The 18,323-nt window shown below is 42.1% G+C and overlaps 1 protein-coding gene across 24 annotated transcripts in view; it reads right to left on the bottom strand.

The window, feature by feature from the left end:
* The window catches only part of CELF4 (CUGBP Elav-like family member 4), a 713,233-nt gene extending 695,504 nt beyond the window's left edge, over positions 1-17,729 (bottom strand). For 12 of the 24 annotated variants that reach the window (XR_012584952.1, XR_012584953.1, XM_074570524.1 and 9 more), the window contains exon 1: positions 17,063-17,725. Coding sequence is in view for 17 of the 24 variants with exons in the window: in XM_074570524.1 (XP_074426625.1) it covers positions 17,063-17,342 (280 nt within the window). In the remaining 7 variants the exon portion in view is untranslated. Of the gene's footprint in view, positions 1-17,062 lie in introns of all 24 variants that reach the window. The other 12 variants (XR_012584951.1, XR_012584949.1, XR_012584955.1 and 9 more) reach the window with 2 other exon arrangements.
* Positions 17,730-18,323: the final 594 nt, after the last annotated feature.

The following is an 18,323-nucleotide window of genomic DNA, read 5'->3' as shown; positions in this document are numbered from 1 at the left end:
AGGAAGGAAATATTTTGAAATATAGGAAGGGTCTTAGCCCAATCCACGCTGCAAGGTATACAAGGTACATGGTGTTTCTTTCATGATTTCAGTGTTCTGCCACAGCTATGAAGGAGTGTTATTTCTGAGTCACAGAATTATGCTTTTCACTTGGCTTCTGTAATACCCCTACGCTTAATTATTTCATCTGAACTGCAGATTTCCACAGATCCAGCAAAGCATTTAAGCACCTGCTCAACTTTAAGAACCTATTGCGTTCTGGGAGGCTTTCCACAATATGAATTAAGCGCACACTTTGCTGGATGGACGGCTCTATACCATAACTACATTTCATCTGGAAGAGATACAGGCCTTTCCCAAGGGGTTTGTTGCCGTTTCGTACATCGGTCTAAAATTTGTCCATGAGTGTATATGCCTTTTTTATTGAAGACTTTGTCATATCTGATTGAACTCTGGCACAGTGTTTGTGATCAGTCTTAGACAACTCGGAAAGGACTAATCCTGGCACTGCAGGACGGGATGCGAACGTTACAGCTTGTGTATCGGATGCGAGTATCACCCTAAGCCACTGGGAAGCCAATCTGAAGTCTGCCTGGTTTACAGAGAGGCACTTCCATTGCCTCGCACTGCCAAATTTTAAAAAGAAAGAGTGATTCTGTTTAAAATGCACAAGCCATCTGTACAGAGGATGAGAATTTCAAAGTACGGCACGAGTCTTACTTTATAGGAAAGTATTATTGTCATTGTTCTTCTAGAGCTGGAAAGGAAAGAGAAAAAAATGTATAGGAGCTCAACTCTGCAAAATTTGTGGACATAAGTGGCAGGCTAAATGCTACACAGCAAGCTGTGGAAAAATATCAGCAATCAAAAGCCAAAAATCTGGTCTCCGAGCTTCCCGTTGAAAGACATGCAACGTACTATCCTCCTACCCAAGAAAGAGTAGCAAGTATGCGCTAAAAATTTAGAGGTTAAACACCCGTATAGGGGGATATGTTAACTGCTCCAAATTCCACTGGCACTGGGCATGTTGCCTGTAACGCCATGGAAATGTGTGTACAAGTTAACAGCAAAGTTCAATCGCTGTGAGAAGATGAGTATGGATTCGTCCGCTTTAATTGTTTCCATGATTTAAGCGTTAGGCACCAGGAAATTAATCTGGGCAATAGTCAAGACAATCTGCACAAAGCTGGGTCCAATGTTGCTAAAACAAGCTGGCTGAAATGAAAAAGTGCAGCTGTGACTCTCCGCCTGATACCAACACACACACACAAACACACGCACGCACACAAAAACGGCCTCAATTATTATTCTTATTATTTATGGACACGGATGAAAAGCCAAAGGGGACATGGTAATGCACACAGATGCTGATTAGCTGGAGATTATATTGATGATGTAATAAAAATTCACTTTGTCTCTTAAGCTGCACCAGGACAATCAAAGAGAGATTAGATAAAAATCAGAGAGAATGAATAATAGAAGGGAGAGGTAACATCGTAAACCATAACTCCCTGCAAAATGTTCTACCTCTGAGTACCCCCCGTCAGAATAAATAAGGGCTGGAGGGTGTAAATACAGACCAAATGTACATAGGAAGGAGGCAGATGTGGCTTTGTACGTGTACTATTTATCAATAATCAGCCAGATATGGGCATCTACCTGCACGGGTTTGCAAATACACACACATACGCATCTAGATGCATGCACCTTTCTAACTCAGTTGAATGGATGATGAGAGGGAGTGAGAGAGAGAAGGTATTGTATTTGGAGAGGGACAGATGGACACAGAAAAGCGTATGGGGTGAACAATTAGAAGCGTATGGGAAACAATCTGAGCGAGAAAGGTATAAACTTGCAGGAAAAAAACAACTCAGTCTCTACTTGACAGGGTAAGACACACACATGCAAACCCCCAAATGCACATGTATTTACCTAGACATACACCAGTGTGCATCCCTGTCTGAAAAAAGGATCCCTCCAGCCACAAAGAAATCACGATCAGAGGGAGATGGGAGAAAACTTTCTCCTCTTAGAGTCCGTGCTTGAAAAGGAGCAGAACTCCTGCACGTCCAACGTTGGTTTAAGTTTACTGACCATGTTTAATATTTGATTAAACCTTTGGCATAGCTGACTATCCTGATCTGAATAGATGATCCGATGCTTTCTCTGGTAGTAAAGCCAAGCATAAGTAATAGCTGTCCTCTGACTACTGCTGCCTTATGCATACGAGTAGAATTTGCTGCTTCTGGAAACCTGCTACCTGCTTCTGGATTCTTTTCAGCTGCTCAGTATTTTCAGCTGCGCTTTATGAAATCAAACAAAAAAAGCCCAAAATGCTTCTCCCAGACATGGAGGGGCCTGCAATTTATTTGTAGCTGAGGGAAAAATTCCTTCCTTCCAAAGTCTTCCCTGGCTTAAGTATTTTACCTGTTATCCTCGCTGTACTTTTTTCCTGTGGTTTGCATTATTACTTGCTAAATACATTAGCAAATGCTCATCAGCTTGCTCGGCAGCTTGGGGATGTTTGTGTGGTTGCCCACACACACACACGCACACACACATACACGCAGCAATTTTATAAATAAATCACAGTCACAGGGGTGAGGAGAGGGCATGCGGTGCTTCGTAAGGGAGCAGAACAGCAAAAAAGAAAGGACATCTCCAGGATCAGAAAACCGGGGCTGTCAGAGTTTCTCTGCGCCTCTTAACGCCTGTTAGACGGCCACTGCTGCTGACCACAGAAGGTGACAGAAGGGGACTCCAACCCAGCTGCTTTTCCCCTGGCCACCTAGGTGAGGAAGTGTCTAATCCCTCAAGCCAGACAAAAAACAGGCCTAAATAATCAACCTACATGCTTTACCCCTCAAATGAGACAAGGATTGCTGAGAGAGGTAATATCTTTTATTAGACCAACTGATATAGTTGGAAAAAAATAGACAAGCTTTCAGGCACACAAGGAAGTCTGTCGTTTTTTTCCCAGCTATATCAGCTGGACTAATAAAAGATATTACCTCTCCTTACCAATGTTGTCTCATTTATAACCTTAGACCATCACCGCTAAAGCTACAGCATGACTTCTGCCTTAAATACACACAAAGCTCTTTGCAAAGCTGGATATCATAAATTCCTCTTTACACATTGCAAACTGAGGAAGAACAAGGTCTAGGAACAGGATCTGGCAGGACGCAGAAGGTTAGTAAGAGGGCTGGGCTAGAAATGGGCTCCTAATCCCTTCCAACCTACCTCTGAATGAAGAAGACTCTGATGCAGCACTACATCAGAGGCTTATTTTGCCTTCTTGCGTTAATTTGCGATCGCTAGAGAAGGGTCCTGCAGCTGAGGGGTAGTTATGTTTCAAAACAGCAGGGAAAAATATATTTGCAAGAAGCTGAACTATAGTCCCAAAAGGGGCTGCCAGGAATAGTTAAGAATAAGATCACGATTTTAAGAATTCAAAGGAAAATGTATGCAGGATTTTTGTTCAGGTGTGAGAGATCTGCTGCTGATTTAATGGAACAAGAAAAGTGAAAAAAGAAAGGTGCGATTGCCTTGGTGAAATTATAGACTTACTGCACTGTTTTGTTTTTTTAATCTTTGAAAGAGGACATTAAGCTTTGAACCTCAAAAGAAAAAAAAAGACAAAACACCTTTTCTGTGTACTCTCTCAGGACTGTACATACAGAAATACTTATGTTTGTGTATCTCCGTGTACGTGTGTGTACTTTGTCGGTGCAGTTCTGTCTGCCACTACCCATGGCCTTTTTTTGTCTTTTTTTCTTTTTTCTTTTTTTTTTTTTGAGAATACTGGGTTAGGTATGGCTCCCTTTTTCCAAACCCTGTTCAGGGAAGAACTGAGAAAAGGGAGGAGAGATAGTTAATGTGGTCTGAGAGAATCAGAGTGGTGACTCGCGACATGAACCAGTGAAGTGCTCTCTACAGGGGTGACAGCCAGCGACAGCACGAGGGCAAAACGGTGGTGCAGAGCTGAACTGAGGGAAGAGGAGTGTGAACAGAGATGGCGAGAGCCGGGAAAAAGGGTCTGTAGCGACAGAGGTTGGCTATGGAAAATAAACGACTCGTGAGCACAGGTAGGCTGAGAAGGACATTGCAGGAAACGAGCAGAGAGCCTGGAGCGGCACCTGGGGAAGGGACCAGACCCTGGGGAAAGGTTTGAGTTTGTGGTCCACGCACACACACTTGCCCCTGCAACCAGGGGAGGAAGCTTGAAGGGAGGATGAGAAGGTGGTTTGGATGCAAACTGGGCCAGCAAAAGCCCAGGTGCGGCACATGGAAAGCAAACACAGGGGTCGGGGTTGGAGAACAGAGCCTGGTAAGCCAGCCGCTCACCTGGCAATCGGACCTGTGTCTTTTGCCGGGTAACAAGGAGCAGGCTCACTGTGCTCACTAGTGGCTCAGCTATTTCCTTTTGGGTTAAGAAGCTGCTGACAGAAGTCCTGTCCCTGGATCAGCATAAAGGAGAAGACAGGGGAAAGACACACCTATTGTGCAACTCCTTTTATGAATAAACTCGTAAAAACTAATTCTACTAGCACCTCTCTGGCCTTTTTCAATGAGCCGGTCAGTAACAAATGATCATTTAACAGCACAAAGCAGCCGTTATATGGGAGAACAGATTGAGGCTAATACAACACACGTTCTCCTCCAAACAAGAACCCAACATTCCTTCTTCAATTTCCGCCCCGCCCCCGCCCCCTCCATCTGCAAACACTGTGGGTAAAGCTGAGTAAATATATAAATAATTAAACAAACAAATACTTTCCCTGCTGCCCCCGGGCCTTTGAAACTGAGACTTAGTTGGATTTCAGGCAATCAAACAGCATCACGTTCACACACTCACACTGCACGCACGCTTCCTCTCTGCCTTTGACAGAATATCATTGACTTGAGTGCACTGTGATGATTTCAAATAGACTAGGGGTTAGATAATCGACTCTACAAACATACATACACACATGCACACTCTAGCTCCTCCATTTATTTCGAAAGACATAAGCACAGATGGGATGGAAACAAACACACACAAAAAAACAACCTCACGTATATTGCTATTGATGAACTAACAAAAACTGCAATTGAAATAATTAAAAAAAAAAAAAAGGGAGCCCGATTCACTTGCTTGTGGGATCTTTGTTGTAGAAGATCACCTGAAACTATCCTTTTAAATGAAAAGGTTTCTAAATTAATTTTATTGTTACTGGGTACTTGAGGTCACTGGAATCTTGTTTATTCCCCACAATAAGCTACTTCTTATGTAGCAGCAATGAAAACTCCCTTCTGGACTACCTTGCTCTGCCAAAGTCAGGGACATTCACATCCCTGCTTAAGGATGCACACGGTGTCTGCCTGTTGTTTGTGAGGCTGGGTCAGAGTCTAACTATTGACTTCAGAGAGTGTTGGGTCGGTCCTCAGCAAATGGACGACGACTGCCAATTCCATCTGCCCATACTGAGGGCAGGAATACACTTGTCTAGAGAGAACTTGCTCTTTTTACTGACCCGGTGAAGGCAGATGCCTTCAGCTTGATCCAAATCATATTGCAAACAATAGGTTTGGATCAGGCCCTTAGAGAAGAAAGGTGGGATGCAGCCCTTCGTCAAATCCTTGAGCTTTGCAGCTCCCTCAGTTGCCATAACAATGAAGAGTATATATGTGATTCACTAGAAGAAGAAAGAAAAAAAAAAATCAAGATCCTGAATCAGTGAATGATGATATTCCTGTAGAAAGAGAATTACAAAGGCTGAATCCTTCTTACACAAAGAAAACTGGCAAAATTGCCATTGACCCTTTCTTAGCTAAGCAGGCACAAATATATATTTACAAGTGAAATGAGCAAAGCTAATTTTCCACCTCTCCACTGCATGTTTTTTGAGAGCATGTTTTCCTGATCTGCACTGAAAGGGGCTCTGACGTAACACATTTGTCATCAGAGATGCACCAAAACCTTTACTGAGACAGAAAAAAGTCAAATTTATGCCATTAACTTCTCCCTTTAAAAAAAAAAAAAAAAGAAAGAAATAAAATAAAATAAAAATCCAACTGGCCTAATATTACAGATGGGGAAATGAAAGATCAATAACTCATTGGAGCCAATGGGAATCTTTCCATTGATTCAACAGGTTTCAGATCAGGCCTGAAGGCACCGAGCTTAAGTGACTCCATCAGAGAGTGTTGGTGAGTAATTATCCACGCTGTGATTAGAACCCAGGCATCCTCACCACCCGCCCTCACCCACCAGATAATGCCCTTCCTTTGAATGAAGCTGCAGGCGCAGGCAGCAATTTAAAAGGGGCAGCACGGAGGTGTATTAGAGACTAGGAAATAATCCAGAATGAATGAATGAATGACAATGCTTGATTTTCTTCTTTCTTTCTTTGTTTGTTTAATTTGCTGTTAACTTTTACTAACCCATAGTAGGATGTAAAACCTAGGACCACTCTATCACCCTTATCGCCTGCAAGATCTTTATGTTCATTTCCTTTCAGTGTTTCTATGGGTTGGCTTGCCCCCCCTATCCCCCCCCTCCGCCCCCCCGCCCCCGTCTATGACTAAACTTGAAGTTAAATCGTTTGTAAGATACTCTTTTCTTTGGTATCAATATTGGCCGGATCTAGACTCTTGCAAATAAACATGCAGCAATGGTATGCTTTTAAAGACTTTGCCAACGAATTTTTGTTGGTTGTCTTGCCCATTTCTCACTTCCACTCCTACTTTTCTCATTTATTGCCAGTATCTTGAATGAGATTTCTTTTCCTTAAAAGAAGAAGAAAAAAAAATCATCCATAATATATATAAAAAAAAAAAAAAGGAAGGAAAACAAAGCAAAAAAAAATGACCAGACTCCCTCCGAATGCACAAAACCAGAAAAAACCCCACAGGATAGCATAACTGAATAACAATATATCTTTATAAAAAAGGGTGAAAAATTGCATCCTCATCCATGTATTATTGAAGATGGAATGCGATCAAATAAATCGCTTTTAAAAGCAATTAAATGCTCACAAAAGAAAAACACTTGCCCTGTAAACTGAAAAAAGGCATAATGAAATGCAAACCATCTTGAAACTACCATACGGAAACTGGAATGAGACACTTCGAGCTGAATGGTATAGTGGAAAAAGCGAACTAGCATACCTAGATAAGGCAGCCTATTGCTGAAGAGGGAGTAGTTAAGAAATTCAGAAACAAGCAGGTCTGCGTATATGGATTTAGACAAGTTAACAACCTGAAGGCAGTCACAATGCATACTATCGGGTATCTTGCAGAACTGCCCGTAACTTAGGACCCAATACAAACACTGCTGCAGGCAAGGTAGAGTTTTCCTGAAGACTCTGGAGCAGGTCTGTAGCTGCTCTGCAAAGTCCTTTCCCGTCAATTATAGATTATGCATATCATAGAATATACGTTACTTCTACCCTCTTTTTCCCCGTATTTCTTAAATGGTGCTAAAGAAGTGAAAAAGTAAAATAAATCAAGCACTTTCATTGCATTGCTGTGTTGAAAAAGAGTTCTCTGGGATTAATCCTGTTCTGACCAGGGCTGAACTGGTTGACCAAAATGGTCCTGGATGCTCTGGGTTTCTCAGGTCCCCGGCTCCTCAGCTGCTGCAAGACAAAGACCCGATCCCAGAGAAAAAGGTATCTCATTTTTCTGTCTGGGTGAGGTGAAATAATGCGCAAGGAACAGACCCCTGCCTGTAAGAGGCAAGAAAACTGATTTTTCTCTGGGTTAGCTTTCAAAGAGGTGCAAGCCAGTTCAATATACTCAGCAAAGGTATCTCCCTCTCCCCGCCCCCCCATGCACCATTTCAAAGAAGTGCATCTTTACCTTATTATATTATTAGAATCAATCAATATTATTAATATTACATGTGGGCAATTCTGTAAATTCCTCATAGTTCTCCTCCCTGCCTGTTAACAGCAGGTACATTATACAGTCTCTGGTTAGATTGGTCAACCAGGCTATCGATAGTCTTAATAAGCAATATCTATATTGTGACCTTTGCTCACAGAACTGAATCTCTCCTATAGGGCTGTCAGATTCCTTAAAGAAGTATTGATAAGCTCATTACTGTATTGCTACATATAATTTTAGGTGTGATTTTCACTCACCCCCAAGCATCTAGTAACCTAATACTTTTTTTTCCCCCTCCTAAAGCATTGGCCTTTTTACAATTGATCAAATAGTGAATTAGAGCATTATAGAGAGGAAACATAATCAGGGGATTTCTACAAGCACACTGTGATATATCTTTTGATCTTCTGACAACCTTCATCCCTCTGGATCCTAGGAAGGAAGCACTGTTTTATAGGATATTATTAGGCTGATGCTGCTTTATACATCTACCTGCAAGAAGCTACTGAATCCGACAAAGATATTTGTGTGCGTTTGCAGTGAGTGATGCATATTATGTGATGTGAATCTATCCTTAGGGACTGAAAAGGAGAGGAACTATGTGCAAATGTAAGTCTACCCTTTCGATACATGTGTGCATACACAGTCTCTGTGTATTATATACACAGGCATTTGAATTAGAAACAGGCCAAATATGCAGTCAGATCTCATCAGACCAACTCTGTCTGCAAAGCTCCATTTTTATTCTGTTTGAAGAAGCTTCATGTCCAGAGTTATCTGCCCCAGCACATCGGGAAGTCAGCCGGGTTGGGTTGCCTCTAAAATATTTCGGAGACTCAGACGCAATGCACAAATAAACCAGAGATGGATTAATTAAGTGTGACTGTATCATTAAATTAGTATAATGAACAAACAGCTATGTATCATATTAAACTCTGCATATAATTCCAGGAATAGCCTGTTAAGTCACCTGCCACTGTCACGCAAGAGTGTGATCTCTGTATTGTCTTTTAGAAAGGAACTATTTACAGACCTATATCCACCTGTCTGTACTGAATGCATGTTTTCGTTAATATGCATATATAATAAAAGCGTGTGTGTGATATACAAATGTGGCAGCCACACTTCTATCTCTCTGCATACGAACATTTCACATAAAAGTTCATTGTCGGACGCACCTTTCATGCAAACTATGTCTTTTTATGTTTTCCAGACTTAAATAAGGAAATTACAGACCTCAGCCACGTAAAAAGGAAAGAATAGCCTGCATTACAAACTGCGTCTGCACTGCACCTTGGTCTACTAAAGTGTAATCAACTGTCTGGCACCAAAATACTTTGAGAGACTTAACAGTGAAGGCCCTTCTCACCGGCAACTGTATATCCCAGGAAGCATCAATGTTGACAACAAAGCCATCTATGAAATAGTTAATGTTAAACAATGATTGTCCATGTTCAACAAAGGAGGGAGAAATAAACAGATAAGGGTGAGGTAGATCGAAATCTGCATGCCTCATTGGCTGAGCTGTCGGATATTTCTAATGCATCTGAAGGGTTTGTTACTAAGAACCTGTTAAGTAACTTTAAACCTTTGATCTGTAGCCAGTCTTAACAAAGGTGACAATTAATTAAAGGAGAGTGCATTGCAATAAAGTTACATCGTGGTCAGTTTATATATACTGTCCAAAGCTGGTTCACAGAAGTCACTGTCAATTAAAGTCTTCTTGGAGTCCAGTTCATTATCAATTTTTCCCCCTTGCCTTGATCAATATTTTTTGGCTGCTTCTGCTTGACAAACTTAACACAATGTCTATATCTATATGTCTCACCATTCATTTACATGGAATAGATGGATGTATATGATTTATTTTTAGCTACTACGTATGGTCAGGCACTTTATTTGAGAGGTTTAAAGCTCTCATCCATCTTTATTTTAAGGAGCGACAATAATAAGCCCTCTCTTCCATCGAGGGGATGTCAGTTGGACATAATGAATGCACATTAAAAGCTGCATTCACCTGTGTGTGCATTCAGGCTGTGGCTCACGGTGACAAAAGCAAACAAATGCAATTTCTGTGGTGACATCCTGACTCTAGCGCACACCAAGTGCTACAGCATAAAGTGATTCAATAGATCCTGCGATCCCCAAAATGCGACGATGCATCTCAGGGAGTTACAGAGAGAGATATGCCCCTATAATATATACCCCAGCTCAGTTAGTGAAGCGACGGTGGAAGAAAAGCCATAACTTTAGCTCTATATGGTTATTATTTTTTCCTTTTTTCCATTGGAGATTTTAATACATAAGGGTCAGTCCGCCATGACAAACCACGGCAACAGTCATACGGGCATCGGTGGAGCAGGTAAGTGAGTGAGAAATCTGGCAGGGGTCTGACTTTTGTCAGTTCCTCAGCTTTGTTTTAGTTTTAGTTTTAGTTTCATTTACAGAAGGAAAGCTAAGTTAAAGGACAAGCCAGCAAGCCTAGAAGTTGGTAGCATTAACTGCAAGTGTCGTGGCTTGCTGTGTGAATCCCTAATCCAGAATTTTAAAGGGAATGTGAAACACCGAGTAAATGCAAGCCCGCACCAGGATTTCCAAATGTGAACCCACCGAAGTCATAGCAAAAATCTCACTGACTTTTGCCCATCAAACAGGCAACTGACCTTCGCTCCCTTAAGTAAAGATGATGCTGGGATTAATGAGACACCAGCCTGTTTGTTAAGGCTGGGATCCAGCTTAGCTCACTTAACACCTCGCCTGCTTGGTGCAAACTCTTACAGGGCAGAAACCAGACAACACTTGGTGGACAGGTGATTTTGAGCCCTGCAGCCTCCTGCAGGAGGCTGCAGGTTATGGAATATTATTGCAAGGCTATAGCCAGCACCTACGTGAGTCTCTGGGCATCTGATGATTTTTCTCTATTTTAAATGCAGGTAAGCGGACCAACAGCCTAGATCATCTCCCCGACTTTTTCTCCCTTGGAACCATTACTGCCTGTCGCATAAACCCGCCTCGGTTCACACTTGATTGACGGGAGGGATGGTAACAGCTCCTTTAGTGTCGTTATGGTCTGTCGGGTCAGTGCGGCTGGTATGCAGGCGCACAGGGTATGCATGATAAAAAACACCCTGACGACTTTCTGAAAAATGTGGCTGTGTATTTCCAGCTCTTAAGGGTAGGGGTGGCCCTCCTCGGTCATCCAGCCCCTTCTGCCCCTTGCTCTTGTCCACCGTGCACAGACAGTCCTCTGCCCGCCCTCCTTGACAGGTACAATCCACTTTTCGGTTGAGCACAAGACACTTTCTACAATCTCACTCACTCTTTACCCAGGTAAAATTTCCAGATACTTTCTGACAACTTCCTTCAAAAGACTATTCCATCAGCTGCCTGGCTTTTATTATACTATGCAATTTGAATCCTCTGCTAAAGAAAGCCCCGTCTGTGTCACTGGACACTGGCCGATGCAGGATACGGGACCAGATGAACCATGCTTTTCATCCAAGGTGACAAGGATCCTCAATTTTTTCCCCTAATTCAGTGCTGACAATCCCGATCTCTTCTGGCTGAATATAAGAAAAAAATAAAATAAAGTAAAACCAAACCGTCCCCTGTTTCTGTTGTAATACTTCAGAAATTAATAAGTTCCTGATTCACCCTTTAATTAAAACCATCTTTGGACAAGTAAATGCAATGAAATTTCGTTGTTGACACTATTTTTTTAAGAAAAAAAGAAGAATCTTTTTTTTTTTTTCCTTCCCTGAAATGCCCAAAGGCACCAGTATATGCAGATATTGAGGGACAAAAAACAGTCGTAATCTATAAATGTGTAGGAAATATAAGTCTAACCTGAAGAAAGGTAAGAGAAGAAACAAAAGCTCTAGAAACACAAAGTTTAATTTCTTTCTTTCCTCCACATTATGTAACTTTAAAGCAAATCCATTCTTGTAAGGATGATTAGTTGATATGGTAGTGGGTCTAGCTGAAGAACAGCTTTCAGTGCAAAACTTAACAGCCAAGCGAGAGATCCCAGAAAATTGGAGTTTGTATTGGAAATGCTGACACAACCGTAACAACAACATAATAACTGGCTGCAGCTGCTTTTAGAAACCAGAATCCATGTCCAGACCCCTGAAAAAAGAGTTAACATATAACCTTCTAATTTATGAAGCAATCTGGGCTATCTGTTTGACATTATCAAATGCACATGCATGCTCATCTGTACGGAAGATTATGATGTACAGGGGGTTGCTTTTTCCCTCTCTCTTCCATCAGGCTATCCAATTGCATTTTGATTGTTTTAAGGGGTGGTTCTTTAGACCTAAGGCATAAAGCTTCCTCTGTTTTATTCCAGTTTGTTTGTGCATTTACCTCCCTAAAACTTGTTTGGTTTACTACGTACTAAATGCTGTATGTGTTGCTTTCAGCCAGGCAAGCCTTATGTTTCAATTATGGAGGAGTTTATTCAGCACCTGTATTGCGTTGTGCTTCTTTTCAACTAAATTTCCATTTCCCAAAGGCTATATGCATGAAAGTGTATACATCTCTTTTTCCTATACGTATACATACACACAAATCTATACATTTATACATATATATCATCTTAACTAAATGCTCATTTTCTTTGCGCCTTTGAATTTCTGAGTTATACAAACCCTTCATAAACGTCCTTAAACTTAACAAGGTTTTAATTTTTCTATCATCTATCTTTGTAATCAAACAGAACAGAATATAATGAATGGAAGCTTTGTTTACCTACCCCTGAGGTGTCTTAAATTTCAAAATTATTTATACTTTTGAGAAAGTAAAGCAGCAAAAGAACTAAACTATTGTTCTCATACGGCGTTTTTCTAGCTGCGTTTAATGCTTACCGAGTGTGGTTTGGGTCAGGTAGGAAGACTGTCCTAACCACAGGATTCCAGTGGTGGATTTCCAGGAGGTTTTGGGGGATTTTGTGCTTTTTCCCCCCTAAATAAGGGTTGAAAGAATGCTGTAGCTCTTAGGTCTATGGAAGAGTCTTGCTTTCTCACTGCAGACTATCTCCACTCTTTAAGTGCACTCACCCGCATGTGTTTCAGTAAATCTCAGTTAAGTGTGGAATGTTGATTTCTTCTGACTTACTAAATAGAATATTATGGAGACCTGTGTGTTTTAAATTAAAACACATCTCAGGCTCTGGGTACAAGCAAGCTTCGACAGAACAGGCTGTTTAAACCTATGGGGACAATCCTATATTTAGATTACATTAATTCATAAATATTATACTAAATACCACTTAAATTGGCCTTAAATGACTTCAAAGATAATGCATTATAATATGGCTGTCCTGAGAGCACTAACCTTTATGTCTCCCAGTAACTCAGCCTTTAAGCATACTCCACCGCTAGATAAGAAAGGGGGAAGTTATGAATGAATGGCTTGCTAAATTGTTCAAGTGTGATTAGTTAACTCCATGTGTGCGAGTGTGTGTGTGTGTGTGTGTGTGTGCGCGCGCGCGTGTGTGTGTGTGAGCGCGTGGGTGGGTCAGCTCAGCCCTGGTAGATTTCTACCCGTGGATCTCAGCACACAGCCTCTTCCCAACCCTAGACCAAAGTACCACAGCAGAAGCCTGTTCCTGCCCCGTGTGGAGAGAAGTGAGGACAGGGGAAACATGCAGCAGCTACGCTCGTGCCATGAAAGCTTGTTTTCTTGGGAATCTGGCAAGCCTTTCCCGCCTTCCCTCACACACTGCTTCCCCCGTACCCTCTTCTCTCTTTGCGTGTCTGCAAGAGAATCGTGTTCCTCTGCCTCTTCCCTGGTATTTGGCCTGGTGTCAGCTGGGGCTGCTGGTAAGAGAACCTGGGACTTCACTCTCCTTTTGCAATAGTTTTTTTGTGAGGGGGCATAGTCATGTACTTTATCTTCAGGTTCTTAATTTGCAGTTTCCTCACGCTATACAGGAGAACCACAATAGGAACTCTTCATAATATTTTCAAGAATACACATCCTGTGCTCTCATTTCAATGGTTTTACACCTGAAATTACTCTGGTTGCTGCTTTTTTACTTTAAGCTAATTCCCGTCTCTTCTTTCCTCTCGACAGAAACCCACCTTCTCCCCTTGCACACCCAAGGTTTGCTCTCCGAACACTTAAATAAACTACAGCCCACTATTAACCCTTCAGGGTATTCCACTGCCACAGCCTCATCCCCTGGATTAGGAATGAAATCAACTGAAAGTGATGGATCAATTAATGTATAAGCATTATGCATCACTCATGGAAATCATCTTGGGGTTTCATATTGCCATCCTACCCCTGAGAGCCAAGTTGGACTATCTTTATGCAATTCTTCACCTATGCCTGCAAAGCAAAGCCAAAATAAGGAGATCAGAGTGAATACTATGCTTCACATATCTGCATTTAGAGAAAGGAAAATTTTAAAAAATAGATTAAAAATGAAATAAAATGAAATAAAAAAATAAAAAAAGCCAAACACAATCCTCATCCTTCAAAGCCCCGTCATGCTTTTTGACTTAATAGTAATTAATCACTACTGGCAAGAAAGTAATTTTTTTCCAGGTAGCCAGAGGCACATTTTTATCAGGATTAGCTAATAAATCAGCGGCATCGCTAGAAAGGAGTTCAAACTCTTCTCGGATGTACTAAATAAAACCGATCTCTGAAACGCTGGCAACTCAGTGTCTATTGAAGCTTCACTCAAACCCTAGCCTGCGAAATAACAATCATCATCATCATTTCTCCTTACAAAGTCCAAAACTTCTAGGAGGTTAAAAATGATTGTTTCTTTTTCAAGATGAACTCATGCAATTTGATTTGATGAGGTGACAAGATTTTCCACCTGGCTTTTTTCCTAGGTTGCAGCTTTTGAACAGAAATGAAATGAAGGGAAATGAAGTTAGTATCTTGCTTAATTCAGGAATATGTGTTAAACACATCCAAGCAAGATAAATGATTCCTCTCTCTCTCCCTCCCTCTCCCCCTTCCTGAGTTTGTCTCTGTGAATACAAGCATGCAGTAAAAGAAAAACTGAACTGAAAGAGGAAGAATTCACATCTATGAAATAGAAATTAAAGTTAACGCATAGATTGATTAATTACAGGTTTAAGATTGAACATAACAAAAGAATAAAATCTCATCAACAAATCAAAATAACCTCCCTCCACCACAAAAATGCTTTACCGAGGTGTTAGCTCAAAGATTTCCTCTACACTACATTGAATGATTCTCTTCAGTGCAGCTTTTACTGTTGTTATTTTTATTTTGCAGAAAGCTTAGATAATTTTTGCAAACACATGCGTGCACACACGAGCTCAGTGGCTACTCTTACTACTCCTCATCTATTAGACGAAACCTCCCAGGACCTTTCCTTCCCTGTGCTTCTTACTATTATTTTTATTGTTATTATTAATAATTATTATAGTATGGATGTCATGTTTAAATGATGCCCATCAGACCTCGCTGTGGCTTCTAGGAAGCTAGTCTGAAAAGAAAGCAAGGTTCGAAAAGGCAACACTGATCATTGCAAATATGAGAAGGGTGTTTGGAGCGACCGGCAAGAAAAGAAAGAAGAGATATCCTATAACTTAGACTGAGTCCCCGGTCCCTGAGCCCTGAACATTTTCTGTAGCCTGTGTGAAACTGGTACTTTTCACTGTCAGGATATATTTTCACTCACATTTCCTGAGGGTGGAAGAGAGGAGGGGAATGAGTGGGAAGGGGGAAGAGATGCCTGCTAAACATGCCGTTAAGTTCAAGATTTACAACTCGCCAAGGCATCTGGAAAGCTGGGAAGCCAGTAATGCCATTACCAGTGACTCTCCCTGACAGGAGTCCACCAAGCTGGAGTAGACACCGCTACTGAACCTCTCGTGTAACAGATGCAACTTCCACTCCCCCTGTACCCCCCTCCAAAACCCTTTCTCCTCCTGTACTAAATCTGGAGTCACACCCCAATCACTTCTGATCTGATCTCTATTTTTTTTTTTAAATAACTATATATTTAATGAAATAAGCACACATGCACAGACAAATATATATATGCAGAACATGAGTTAATAAAGTGGCTCACTTCACTCCTGAGTCTCTCCTGCTCCTAAGCGGGGCTACCATGCAAATTATCTTCAACTTCCTCCCTGCGAGTCCTACTTTCCTACCCGAGCAACTGAGAATCTCTCCCCCACTACACATACCCTCCCCCACCCCAAAACGTAGCATCATCTAATCTGAAATGCACCTCCGGAGAGCCTAAGCTAAGCAGGGAAAGGAGCGGGCAGAGATGGAGAGAGCGAGGCATCGCGTGGGGAGTATGTCTCCACTGTCTTTAAAGAAAACCTAAAAAGTTCCCGGGATGGACTTTGGGCACATTAAAGTAGTGCTTGGAATATGCCTGCTCAGAGACTTCTCCCTTCTGGAACTAAACTGCAACCCATCTCTTCTAGCTCACCCTCTCCAACACACACACACATGTCGTGATTTCGTACACCACCAACCCCACCACCCCCCACCCCGCTTGAGATAGATAGGCTTTTTTATTGTTGTTTATGTCCCCGTTCCCACGCTGAAGAAAACCAAAATTAAATACTCCCCCTGGAGCAACTCACTCTCCTCTGTCTCTGGCTTTGGAAAGGACTGCAAATAATAATTGTAACAGCAGTAAAAATTAAATTTTAAAATGAAAAAAAAAAAAAAGGAAAGAAAGAAAAAGAAAAGGTGCCGGTGCCAGAGACACAACAGTTGTAAAATAGGGGCTTCCCAGCTCCGCGCAAACACACGGACACACACACGGACACACACACACCCCTGGCTGGAAAATGTGCGGCTCCCAAAGATAAATAAAGAAATCCTCTTCCTCTTTTCAGCACCACCGGCGTGCGGACAGCTCCTGCCCGCCCCGCCGCCCGCTCCTGCGCTCGCGAGTGGCGGCATCTCACCTCCCAAAAAAGAGGGAAAAGAAATAAAAATACTAATAAATAAAAGCTGACTCCCTTCCCTGCCTCTCTCTCTTCTCTTTCCAGGAGGGTCTATTATTTCTTTCCCTGTCCCCCAAGCCTGCCGCCTCCGCCCCCGGGCCAACCAAAAATGAAATAAAATGAAATGAAATCGAAAGGAAAGAGAGAAAGAGAGACCCAGAGAGGGAGCGGGAGCCTGCCTTCCTCTCTCGATCTCTCCCGGGAAAGTTCAGGAGGTAACTCACCTTTGTGCATGCCAGTGAACCTGTCCTTCAGCACCGTCAGTTCATAGATCTTCCCGAACTCCTCGAAGAGCGGTTTGAGGTCTTTCTCGTCCAGGTTACGGGGGATCTGCCCAATAAAGAGCTTAATGGCATCGTGGTCCTTCATTGGGATGGTGGATGGGTTTCCGGGACTATGGTTTAATCCGTTCATATGCCCGTTGGTGCTGGGGTTGCTGTGATTGCTACTCAGGCTGGTATTGTCTGGTTGTCCGTTTGCTAACGTGGCCATCTTTATATACATAGAGAAAATCTTCTTTCCTTTTTTTCCCCCTCTTCTTTTCTCTCTCCCTCCCTCTCTCCCTCTCTCTCTCTCTCCCTCTCTCTCGCTCTCTCGCTCCCTCTCCCTCTTTCACACACACACACACACTCACACACACACACACTCCTCCCTCTCCGTCTCTCTCTCTCTCTCTCTGGGTCTGATCTGATTTTTTTTTTACATTGAAGATCTGTGTCCTTTCCGTTTAAACAGGCTGGATCGGTTCAAATTCCCAGCCAGACTAGGGGGTGGGGTGTGAGTGTGTGGATGTGTGTGTGTGCGGGGAAGGGAGGCTGGGGGTGGGGGATTGCTTTTGCCTCTACTCTGGCTAAACCCCCTCCTCCCATCCAACCACCCCCCTGTCTGTCTGCCCGGGAGAAGCTTAATGGTATCTTCCAACACAGCCCCTGGCTATAAATAGCACTAGGCGCATGGCTCTTTGAGAGACAGTCAATTTCTATTGTGCCAAGTGAGCAAAGGGGAACGGTTGCGTTTTTAGGACCAATGATGATGATTTTTTTTTTTTCTCCTTTTCCTTTGCAAGCCCTCCGATCAATCGCTGTCGTTATAATTTCAGTGATCATCGGGAAATCTGCCTTTTTATTTGAGAGGGCGAAAAAAACCAAACCCAAGGTGTTCTGACTTCTTCCTATTATGTGATGTCTCTTATTTATTATTTACTCTTATTATGATCTCGCAATTGATAATAAAAGCAGTTCAGATACGGACGAATCCTCGGGCTCAGAGGTTGCTTTTACTGTTGTTGTTGTGGTTGTGATGTTACAAGCTCTCTTTACTATATCTGTTCTTTTTGCATCTAAAAAAAAATGCATGCTCTTTAAGCTCTTTTTTAAAAAATTATGCTGATGATGACGACATCAAGCTAGGAAAGGCGCAAACTGTATTATTGTAGCTCTTTGGAGGGAGAAAAAAATATCGGGATGACTATTGTTTATTTTCATG

This window comes from Larus michahellis, chromosome Z, assembly GCF_964199755.1.
Source record: "Larus michahellis chromosome Z, bLarMic1.1, whole genome shotgun sequence".
In the NCBI taxonomy this organism is placed as follows: Eukaryota; Metazoa; Chordata; class Aves; order Charadriiformes; family Laridae; genus Larus; species Larus michahellis.
Note: the sequence above shows the minus strand (reverse complement) of the source record. Positions and strands in the feature narration are given on the sequence as shown.